This window comes from Myxocyprinus asiaticus, chromosome 25, assembly GCF_019703515.2.
Source record: "Myxocyprinus asiaticus isolate MX2 ecotype Aquarium Trade chromosome 25, UBuf_Myxa_2, whole genome shotgun sequence".
NCBI classification, from domain to species: domain Eukaryota; kingdom Metazoa; phylum Chordata; class Actinopteri; order Cypriniformes; family Catostomidae; genus Myxocyprinus; species Myxocyprinus asiaticus.
Genome location: NC_059368.1, coordinates 5135157 through 5147606, shown reverse-complemented (window position 1 = coordinate 5147606; position 12450 = coordinate 5135157). Strand labels below are relative to the sequence as shown.

General features: G+C 36.9%; 1 protein-coding gene across 5 annotated transcripts in view; it reads right to left on the bottom strand.

Annotated features, from left to right (window-relative positions):
* The window catches only part of LOC127415640 (DNA (cytosine-5)-methyltransferase 3A-like), a 69128-nt gene that overhangs the window by 35781 nt on the left and 20897 nt on the right, over positions 1-12450 (bottom strand). For 4 of the 5 annotated variants that reach the window (XR_007892968.1, XM_051654416.1, XM_051654415.1 and 1 more), the window contains 2 exons: positions 11644-11687; positions 8502-8651 (listed from right to left, as the gene is read on the bottom strand). Coding sequence is in view for 4 of the 5 variants with exons in the window: in XM_051654416.1 (XP_051510376.1) it covers positions 8502-8651; positions 11644-11687 (194 nt within the window). In the remaining variant the exon portion in view is untranslated. The remainder of the gene's footprint in view (positions 1-8501; positions 8652-11643; positions 11688-12450) is intronic. The other variant, XM_051654417.1, reaches the window with a different exon arrangement.

Sequence of the window (12450 nt, the reverse complement as noted above, 5' to 3'; positions counted from 1 at the left end):
AGCTGTGTGTATGTGTGTGTGACATTTAAAAGAGATTTTAAAACAGAAAAAAGGGGGACACATGCACCAAGGCTTTTGTCTGGGAATTGTAATCATGTGACTACAACTGGGCAAGCTGATTGGTCAATGAAGGTTTGCAAACACTAGCAGAGGACAAGAGGGGTGTCCGCCACAAAACACCACTAAACGAGAACGGAGTAGAGACCAAGGACAAGAGAGGAACAGAAGAACAGAAGAGTGTGTGTGTGTGTATGTACTTAGCTACAGTATATTTTGGGGACAAGTGAGCTAAATCTAACAAAACCTCCTTTTGGGGATGTCCTCAAAGAAAAAAAAAAAAGAAAAAATATTTTCAGATATATGCAAATATAAAAGTAGTTTGAGAATGTAGAAGGACCGATTCAATTGCATCATTTACAGTGTGTCATGGGATCACTGTGATACTCTGATTTGTGTATCTTTCTCCATAGGATCATAGGTAGAGTAGATTTTTACCACAAATTCTGCTATATAACAAGATTTTTAAAACTGAAGCTGAGGGGGCCTGGGTAGCTCAGCGTGTATTGTCACTGACTACCACCCTTAGAGCCGTGAGTTTGAATCCAGGGTGTACTGAGTGTCTCCAGCCAGGTCTCCTAAGCAACCAAATTGGCCTGGTTGCTAGGGAGGGTAGAGTCACATGGGGTAACCTCCTCGTGGTCACGATTAGTGGTTCACACTCTCAATGAGGCGTGTGGCAAGTTGTGCGTGGATCACGGAGAGTAGCATGAGCCTCCACATGCTGTGAGTCTCCGTGGTGTCATGCACAATGAGTCACATGATAAGATGCACAGACTGACGGTCTCAGAAGTGGAGGCAACTGAGACTTGTCCTCCGCCACCTGGAATGAGGTGAGTAACCGCGCCACCACAAGGACCTACTAAGTAGGATAAAAAAATTAAAAACTGAAGCTGAAATAATGTGGACTGATGGCTTCAACAGAAGCATAAACCATTGATTAACAACCTCAAAGTAGGTCTGTCGTTAAAGGTTTATAAGTTATTGTTAAAAATAAATTTGCCTAAAGAAAATGAAGGGGATTTTTACTTCCAGTACCAGACTGTTGCAGTCTATAGAAGTCTATAATACTGTATGTCCTCATTTAAATACTGTAGGTAAACTAGGTCAATAGGTCAACAGCCCAGAAGAAAATGTTATTGCTCAGAGGTTGCTCTTTCATAGCTCCTGAGTGTTAGAGTTCTCAGTTATGTCAACTTTGTCTTAGAAGTTCCTCCTTAAACTGCTTTAGAAATGGAAATAGAAATGAGATACAAATGAGTCAATTATTTTTGGCTCAACGGTTGTGGATAGTTTAGGGTTAGTCTGTAGTAAACTGTAGTAAAAACAGTAGAAGTCTATGGCATGTACACATGAGATAACCATGTAGAAATACTGTATAATTTTTTTTTTTTTTTTGCTGGGAAATATTTTACAAGACATTCCAAAATTGTCATGGTTACCATGCATTGAGAAACATGGAAAGGTTCAATTAAGCTACGATTTAAGACACTAGAATTAATCAATGTGACAGAGATAATGGTATAAGTGGTGGATTTGGAAACTCATTTAGCTAAATATTTGAAATAAACAAACTACACTAAAAAAAAACACAATAAACACTATTACAATTAATAATGTATGGCTTTATTGAGTCTTCATTATGAATATCAGGGGGTTTTCAAAATGGGGCGAGGAGACCCCCCCGGGGGCTGCAATTTGGCAATATTACCTTCAATCTGTTTTCTCAAGATTGGAAGAAAATCATTAGGGTAATGATGATTATTTTATTGACAGCAGTAATAAAAACAAATATAGTTTTGAGAAAAAATATTCTGGAGATTGGCAGGATGCCGGGCCACTATTCCCCTCACACAGAGAGCCGAGCCACTAAGACGAAGCCACTGCCCCTCGCATTCCGGACAAGAAAAGGAGCGCACTGTAGAAGCTGGACCCCGCCCATTATACCTGGACATTACCCCCTCTGCACTACCTTCCCTCACATAGCCCCATGCACCACAAAGATGCCAGATTTCCCTTTCTTTTGGACACTTTCTCCCTTTTCTCTTTATTATTATTTTTCAAAAAATGCCTCTCTAAAGCCTGATGCCACACCCACTGTGTATGTCTCCTTCTCACCCAGCTACACATTACTCTAATATTGCGTAGGAAAAAAATTACGCTGTCAACTTAATGCAAAAGATATTTTAATAGGATTATATTTTATTAATTTTTTTTTTCTTTTGTGCAATAACAATTTAAAAACCAATTATTTAATTTTGAAAACAAAATGTTTTGTTTAGAATATTATGCGTACTATTTTCTCACATACTATAAATGGGACATTATACATTAAAATGAATAGCTTATTTTATATTTTAGGAAGGGGGTGCGTTGCAAGGGGATCATCATATTAGGGGGGTCATTGATGCCAGGAAGTTTGAAAACCCCAGACCTTAATCACTTTAAACAAAATGTGTGCTATTCTTTGAAACACACACACACATGTTGGTGCGGCTATCCTTATGAGGACTCTCCAAAGACATAATGATTTTTATACTGTACGAACTATAGATTCTATCCCCTAACCCTAACCCTACCCCTAAACCTAACCCTCACAAAAAACTTTCTGCATTTTTACATTTTCAATAAAACATTGTTTAGTATGTTTTTAAAGTGATTTAAATTATGGGGACACTAGAAAAGTCCTCATAAACCACATTTATAGCAGAATACCCTTGAAATTACCAGTTTTTAACCTAAAACAAATGTCCTCGTAAACCACTTAAGCCTGCCCACACAAACACACACACACACACACACACACAGATGTCTGTAATTAGGTCTTTGTGAAGCAGTGCAGCTGCACTGTGCCAGATTTTGATGAGATCCAGAGGCTGAAGTAGTAAGGCCCTACTCCAGAGAAGCACCCCTGGCTGGGTGAACTGGGGACATGGCAGTCCTTGAAAACCCCCACAGCCCTGGAGCTCCAACTCACACTTTAACACAAAACACTGACTATCAGATGACCTTTCACATGTAGCACAAGGGCAATGTTTCGAGCATTATAACTAACATTATTACCCATTATTGGGCCCAGAAGGGAGCTCCAAATTTTCTACAGGGATTTTGGGCGAAAATCTGCAGAATTCTGCTGCAATCGCCAGTTCCAATCGATTGGCTGCCTTTACAGAACTTCCAGGACTCATTGATGCAAATGAGTGCTTTTGAGGAAGAACTAATCGCAGGATGGGACAAAAGTTTTGAGGTTCATGGCATCGATTGTTTTGGAAGATAATTTGGTATAAGGCTCTTGGTAGCAAGTCAACTTGTACCAATTTGATTAAAGCGTCACAGTTTTGCAATATAAGATAAAATAAGATATATTAGCATATGTTAAATGCTCCACCATATTGAGTCACTTGGAGACACAGAGACACATTCTGAGTGTTATGCATTAAAAGCATTTAAATTATTATATAAAGCATATTGTCAATGGTTTAGAGTAGAAACATAATTACATCAACTAGAGGTAGAGTGATATATCGGTTTTAACGATTAATTGGTGCCAATAGTTGCTTTTTAGAACTATCGGTTATTAACACACACACAAAAAAAAAGCAGTGCCGATTGCTGCCGATAGTTTTTACAGTTAGAATGGCATGTTTCTATAGTAGAAGTGAAATAAAAACAATCACTGACACCTCGTGGGGCGACAGCATTCATACATATTTTTATCCTTACTTCAGTGTAAGTTTTGTTATTTTGATTAGATAATCAAGTGTTTTATATTGTAGCGAGGGCATGCAAAGTATAATGCGACTATACAGAAACGTGCTCCCCCAACTTCATATCTTGTGAATAAAAATAAACTCCGTCATTTCAAAATAAGAGTCACTGGTTTGTTTTGGCTTGTGTTATGCACCAAATGTTATTTTTTTTCTGTTTGTTATTGGGATTTTGGTTGCACAATAAACTGCATCTGGGATTGTATTAATTTTGGAATCTTGTAGCATCTTTATCTGTGAGCATCACAGTAAGGAAAGACTAAGAATTTTTTTTAACATTCTATAAAAATAAAAAAAAAAAATTAACTATCGGCCTCTCCCACTACTTTAGTTATCAGTATTGGCAAAATCCACTATAGGTCGTCCTCTAATATAAATAGCCTGAGACTTTCCTTTTTACTTTAGTGCATAAAACAAAACATTTTCAAGGAGACCCAAAATGGGGGAGCAAGTTACATATTACTTTTAACCATATTTGATGAGACAGCAAATGTGTAATAAAAACAAAATTTCACAAAATGAAAAATAAATAAATACAGAGGTGGCCAATAATATTGGCAACCTTGGTAAATATGAGCAAAGAAGGCTGTGGAAAATATGTCTTTATTGTTTATCCTTTTAATTTTTCATTCAAAATATTCACAAAAATATATCCTATAATGGATATCAATCAATTGCAAACACAACACAAGTTTTATAAAAAAAAAACTAATATTTTTGTCAAATATATGTGACACAATTATTGGCACCCTTTTATTCAACACTTTGTGCAACCTCCCTTTGCCAAGATAACAGCTCTGAGTCTTCTCCTATAATGCCTAATGAGGTTGGAGAACACATGGCAAGTGATCTGAGACCATTCCTCCATACAGAATCTCTCCAGATCCTTCAAATTCTGAGGTCCACATGGTGGACTCTCCTCTTCAGTTCACCCCACTGGTTTTCTATGGGGTTCAGTTCAGGAGACTGGGATGGCCATGGCAGAACCTTGATTTTGTGGTCAGTGAACCATTTTTGTGTTGATTTTAATGTGTGTTTTGGATCATTGTCTTGCTGGAAGATCCAACCAGGGCCCATTTTAAGCTGAGGCAGTCAGGTTTTGATTTTTTTGTCTGTTGGTATTTGATAGAGTCCATGATGCCATGTATCCGAACAAGATGTCCAGGACCTCTGGCATAAAAACAGCCCCACAACTTTAAAGATCCACCACCATATTTAACGTGTGCATGAGGTACTTTTCCATATGGCTACCTCTCTGTGTGCGCCAAACCCATCTCTGGCGTTTCCGGCCAAAAAGCTCTTTTTTTGTTTCATCTGACCATAGTACCCGGCCGCATTTGAAGTTCCAATAGTGTCTGGAAAACTGAAGACGCTTGAATTTGTTTTGGATGAGAGCAGAGGCTTTTTTCTTGAAACCCTCCCAAACAACTTGTTGTGATGTAGGTGACATCTGATTGTTGTTTAGGAGACTTTCTGACCCCAAGTCCCAACTAATTTTTTGCAATTCTCCAGCTGTGATCCTTGGAGAATTTTTGGCAACTCGAACCATCCTCCTCACCGTACTTGGAGACAATATAGACACGCGTCCTCTTCCAGGTCGATTCTTAAGATCAACCTCCAGTTTATTGGAACTTCTTAATTATTGCCCTGATGGTGGAAATAGGTATTTTCAATGCTTTAGCTATTTTCTTATAGTCATTTTCCATTTCGTGAAGCTCAACAACCTTTTGCCGCACATCATATCTTTATTCTTTGGTCTTACACATTGTGATAGATGACTAAGAGAATTTGGCTTGTGTGTTACTTCATATTTATACCCCTCTGAAACAGGAAGTCATGGCTGAACAATTTCATGTTCCTAGTCACCCAGGTGTACTAAAAAATGTAAAATATGAATGGGAATATCCTTCAGATATATTTTACTCATAAGAATTTCTAGGGGTGCCAATAATTGTGCCACACATATATTTGACAAAAATATTTGTTTTTTGATAAAACTTGTGTTGTTTTTGCAATTATTTGATATCCATTAGAGGATATATTTTTATGAATATTTTGAATAAAAGATCAAAAGGATAAACAATAAAGACATATTTTTCACAGCCTTCTTTGCTCATATTCACCAAGGGTACCAATATTTTTGGCCACCACTGTAACACAAACTTTAATGTAAATGTAAAGAAAACCATCTTCTGTTTGTTAAAATAAATCCACAAGCTAAAATGAGGTAAAAATTCACACATGTAGACACCTCAGCCCTGGTTTCGAGTGTGCCCTGTTCAACACACAGCACACACCACTACAGGAAACAGGGCCTCACAATGTGGCCAAGCACACTACAGCTACAAACACACACACATGCCAGTGAGGCGAGTAGATAGTGTTTTAGTGAAAACCAACCCAACTGACTTTCCACTGATGTTCACTTTCCGTTCACTTCACTGGACAAAAACAAAACACACACACACAGCAGCACATTATGCATTCAACTCAAAGTTTACTAAATTGTTTTCCATTCCTTAGACATACAGACACACGTTTACTCAGTAAATCTATTGTTTTTACATAAAAGCAAATTAATTGATAGACTACTCCAAACCCTGAGCCTAAAAGAAAACATTTTGTATTTTTGGAATAAAAACAAAAACAAAAACAGACTTTGCTTTATTTATGAATCGATTTTTCCAATTGAGAACGTCCCCAGATTTCCCCAAAGGTAGGTTTCGACAGCTTTTGCTCTTTTAGGCAAATTTGTCTAAAACTATAGCTACACTAAGTGCGTGCGCACACACACACACACTCGTATATGCAGTATCTTTCTGCGCCTCATAATGATGGATGTGAATTTTCCATTTGTCTTTACTCAACTTTCTCAACAGCAGTAATTTTCAATATCTGTCTTTCAAAGAATGTTCCGGGCTCAATTCAAGATTAACGTTATCTGCAGCATTTGTGACATCATGTTGATAACCACAGAAAATATTTTTGACTCATCCCTTTCATGCAACTCATGCCATTTTATTTAAAAAACGCAGATACTGCTCTAACAAAGCAATGTAATAAATGTTAAAATTGCAGTGTTTTGAAAAAATAGCCACACAACTTAAACATTACATGTGTTAACATGACACCAGTGTGAACGTCACTTACCAGCCTTGTCTGTGCAATGTTATATCCAATCAACTCCTGTCAAGATCATGTAAAGCCAGGAGTCAGGACACCCAGTAACTTTGGCACAATATGTGCAGTGTTGGATAAGTTATTAAAGAAGTTATTACAAATGACTAAATACTTCTACAATTGTAAATGGATTACTTAATTCACTGATTACTGATTAGTAATTACATTGCAGATTACTTATGTCACTTTCTAAAAAATTTCATCTCAAGTATTTTTCTCAACACATTCAAAATAATGACTATTTCATCCTTGTTCATTAATTTTTCACACGTAAGTCTTACTCTCAGACGGCACCACACATTTCACCCTTACAATTACTCATAAGCTGTCAAAGAAATGCAAAAAGATCTACATACTAGAGATAGACCGATTAATCGGTGCCGGTAGTTGCTTTTTGGAACTATCGGTTATCGGAATGAAAGGAAGGGCATGCGAAGAAAAATGGGACTATATGAAAATGTGCCCCGTCAGCAAATACATTGTGCCTTCAACTTGTCCATAAAAACAAAAAACGTCATCCTTAATCTGGTGGGTATACAGGCTATAAAAAGATTAATTTGGTAAAAATTAAATAAGAGCATTGTTATAGCCAATTCTCCGTCATTTCAAAATAAGAGTCCCAAAATAATTAAGCGTATTTTCGGCTTGTTTATAGATGCATTTCTTTACATAGAAAAAAATCTTAATTTCTCTGGTAATTATTTAGATTTTGGTTGCACAATAAACTGCATCTGGGATTTTATTCATTTTGGACACTTATAGCCTCTATGTCTATGCCTGTCATAGTAAGAAAAGACTAAGAAAATATTTTAACATTCAATCAATCGATTTTAAAAACTATTGGGCGATTAATCAGTTATCGGCCTTTCCCACCACCTTAGTTATCGGTATCGGCAAAATCCACTATTGGTCGACCTCAACAACATAATATTATTTTTATTATATTATTTTAAAAATATAATGTACTTAAAAGTAATTACCTTATTTGAAAGTCAGTAGCTGTATTACCTGATATACTATCTGATTACAAGCTTTTAAAATGTAATGTATTTCACTATTTTTTGTGCAAGGATACAAGAAAATAAATTTTACATACTGTAGAGAAAAATCCAAACAAAGGAATTACAGCATTGACAACTAACCCGAAGTTAATCCGACAAGAAAAGTAGTTACACCGATTAAAGGCTAATTTAGACAACATTACAGATCTTATAACACATTTTTACATGGAAAAATGTATGTAAGCCCTTTAACAAAAATACAAGCTTCACATTTCTACTTTTAGAACCTCTAGAACACTGGGACTGTTTAGTTCCACTGTAAGTGCGTTTCTGTGGACTTACTGAGATTTATTTGTTTGTTTTTTCAAACTGAGGGATGAGTCCAAATTATTTTCTGTGGTAATCATCATTATGCCACAAATGCTGTCGATAGAGCTTGTACTGAACCCAGAACAATCCTTTAAAAACTGCCTGTCTCTCTCTCTCTCTCCCTCACCTTCTCTTTCCTCCAGCGGGCGAGCCACTCGTCTCTTTCTTTGCGGCTGATGTGATAAGGGTCTCCAGCCTGGAAGGTCTCTCTCTGTACGGGTCGCCTCCTCAGACTGATGTCCAAGCCCTGTCGGGCCCTCAGACGGACCCCGTCACTCTACATAATAAACACAAATCTCTTACCCAAAACTCACTAGTCTTTATGGAAACTACAAGTTCTAAACTACAAACATATAGTGGGATCTAAATGTTAGAGAACACTAATGAAAATGCTTCTGTTTTGCATGCATTTCTAATGTACGACCCCAATTCCGAAAAAGTTGTGACAGTATGGAAAATGCTAAAAAAGTTTATGAAAAAAAAGAGTGAAAAGATTTATTTGTAAATTCTATTTACCCTGTGCTGTCTCGAAAGCACTACAACAACATAATACTTGATGTTTTACATTGTGAATTGATTTTTTTTTCTTGAACTTATACACTAATTTCAAATCAGATGATTGCAACGCGCTCCAAGAAGTTGGGACAGTCGAGTATTTACCACTGAGTAACATCAGCATTTCTTCTAATAACACTTATAAACAGTTAGAGCACTGAAGACACAAGTTTGTTAAGTTTAGCAAGCAGACTTCCCCCATTCATCCATTATGCTGGTCTTCAGCTGCACAATTGTACGGGGCCTTCGTTGATGTATTTTGCACTTCATAATGTGCTACAAATTCTCAATTCAGCACCCGCACTCTCTATATCGAGAGATGTGGTTTGGCGTTTTCCTGCTGGAAGACCACTTCTGAATGTGCGTGATCTCTGATCCCTCAGACGTCACTGTCTTAAAAACCGTAATTTGTCTGTAATGGATATCATGAAATGGGCTCAGGAATACTTTGGTAAACCTTTGTCAGTCAACACCATTCACCGCTACATCCACAGATGCAAGTTAAGGCTTTACTATTCAAAGGAGAAGCCGTATATCAACACTGTTCAGAAGCACCACCAACTTCTCTGGGCTCGGTGTCATCTGAGATGGAAAGTAGAACAGTGAAATCATGATTTGTGGTTCGAACAGCCCACTTTTAAAATAGTTTCTTGAAAAAAAAAACAGTGATCGTGTCCTCCGGACCAAAGAGGAAATGAACCTTCCAAGCTGTTATCAGCGTCAGGTCCAAAAGACTGTCATGGTATAGGGGTGTATCAGTGCCCATGGCAAAGGTAACTTGCACATCTGTGAGAACACCATTAATGCAGAAAAATATGTAAACATTTTGGAGTAAAATATGCTGCCAACCAAAAGCCATCTTTTCCAGGGACATCCCTGCATTTTCCAGCAGGACAAAGTCAAACCACATACTGCCCAGATTACAAGTGCATGGCTGCGTAAGCAGAGAGTGCAGGTGCAAGACTGGCCTGCCTGCAGTCCTGAGCTGTCTCCAATTGAGAATATGTGGCGCATTATGAAGCACAAAATACGTCAACGAAGGCATCGTACAATTGCGCAGCTGAAGACCTGCATAATGGAAGAATGGGGGAAAATTCCACTTGCTAAACTTAACAAACTTGTTTTTTCAGTGCCCAAACACTTAATAAGTGTCACTAGAAGAAATGGTGATCTTACAAAGTGGTAAACACACGAATGTCCCAACTTTTTTGCAGCATGTTGCAATCATCAGAGGATATATTTAAAAAAATAAATAAATAAATAAATTAATTTATTTACAAGGTAAAACATCAAATAATGTATTGTTGTAGTACTTTCAATATAGCACAGGATGAACAGAATTTATAAATCAATACCTTTTTTTCCCCGTTTTCCATACTGTCCCAACTTTTTTGGAATTGGGGTTGTAATACAACATCACACACTTGTGATAAATGACCAAGAAATACTGCAGAATCTTAAATATTTTGTATTCATTTTAAAAGAATATTTCAGGTTCAATACAAGTTAAGCTCAATCGACAGTATTTGTGGCATAATATTGATTACCACTGAAATTAATTTTGACTTGCCTTTTCTTTAAAAATAGAAAAAATCTGGATTACAGTGAGGCACTTACAATGAAAGTGAATGGGGGTGGATTTTTGAATGTTAAAATACTCACTTTTTAAAAAGTTTAGACACAAGACAAAAACAATATGCATGTTAACATGATTTTTGTGTGATAAAATCACTTACTAACCTTTTCTGTGTAAAGTTACAGCCAATTTTACAACTTCATTGCCATACCGATGTACTGTCAACAAACTTTAAAACCCTAAAATGACTAAAAAATGATGATTTAAACAACTTTACAGCTCAAACAATACATGAGTTTTAACAGAGGAATGAATGTAAATGCTTTTATAAATTATAAGCTTCACATTTCTGCCTTTAAACCCTCCAAAAATTGGCCCCATTCACTTCCATTGTAAGTGCCTCTCTGCAACCTCAATTTTAGCTTTTTTTTAAAGAAAATGAGGGACGAGTCTAAATTAATTTTTGTGGTAATCAACATTATGCCACAAATGCTGTCCATTGAGCTTAACTTGTATTGAGCACGAAACATTCCTTTAAGTCATAACTTTTCCTTGTTTTAAATTCTTCACAATGTCAAACTGTGTTGCAGCAAAAAATAAAAATGTTCTCGACTTTTGGAACGCAACCGAGTTGTCTGATGCGGTGTAAACTTTAGTGTGTAGGCCCCCTTATTCACTTTGTCTACATTTGTGAAAAACTCGCCTTTAATGCGCCATTAACAGCCTGTAAACACATTTCAATTGCATGTTACAACTTACAGCAACCATTCTGGCCAACTTACAGCTTCACACATTTGTCTCTCACATAAACACATGAACATGCAGCCTGGAATGTTCCTTCAACATGTTCTCATGTTCTCTGTGTCCATGTAAACGGCTTCCTGTGAGCTATGCCACTCGCTTGACAACATCTTATAGCTAGAGCAGATTAATAAATCACAAGTGCACAACTCCCTGTGATGTATTAACTAGACCTGTCTGAACCATCTGACCGGGTGCAGGTAATCAGTAAGTTTAAGTTTAACCAGTTCCAAAAGCAACTCATAATCAAACACATAATCAAAAACATGGATTCAGAAAATTCCTGTGACCCTTCAAATATATAAATATAAAGAGAAATCAAATTTTTTTCCCTCACCTCTCCTCTGCTGGTGTCACTACCGGTGTCGTCGTCGTCCACATCTGAAACACAAACACTGAAGTTATTCACCCCGCGTCCAAATACATGCATACTTCAGTCCACTGAACCCGGAGATTCTGATGAGCGCATAAAACATTTTTTTTCAACATTTTAAAAAATGCCAGATAACTGTGATTCTGATTTCTCTTTTCAACGATAAGTTATACATTAGAAATGCTATAAAAACCAAGAACGTTGTGATTAAATTGTACTAGTTTGACAAAATCAGAATAAACTATTTTCGTAGTCACTACGTCAAACTTTCGGGACCTGAGACAATGGCCACATTCCTGGAAGTACGTCCGGGTATATACAGGTGCATCTCAATAAATTAGAATGTCGTGGAAAAGTTCATTTATTTCAGTAATTCAACTCAAATTGTGAAACTCGTGTATTAAATAAATTCAATGCACACAGACTGAAGTAGTTTAAGTCTTTGGTTCTTTTAATTGTGATGATTTTGGCTCACATTTAACAAAAACCCACCAATTCACTATCTCAAAAAATTAGAATACATCATAAGACCAATAAAAAAAACATTTTTAGTGAATTGTTGGCCTTCTGGAAAGTATGTTCATTTACTGTGTATGTACTCAATACTTGGTAGGGGCTCCTTTTGCTTTAATTACTGCCTCAATTCGGCGTGGCATGGAGGTGATCAGTTTGTGGCACTGCCGAGGTGGTATGGAAGCCCAGGTTTCTTTGACAGTGGCCTTCAGCTCATCTGCATTTTTTGGTCTCTTGTTTCTCATTTTCCTCTTGACA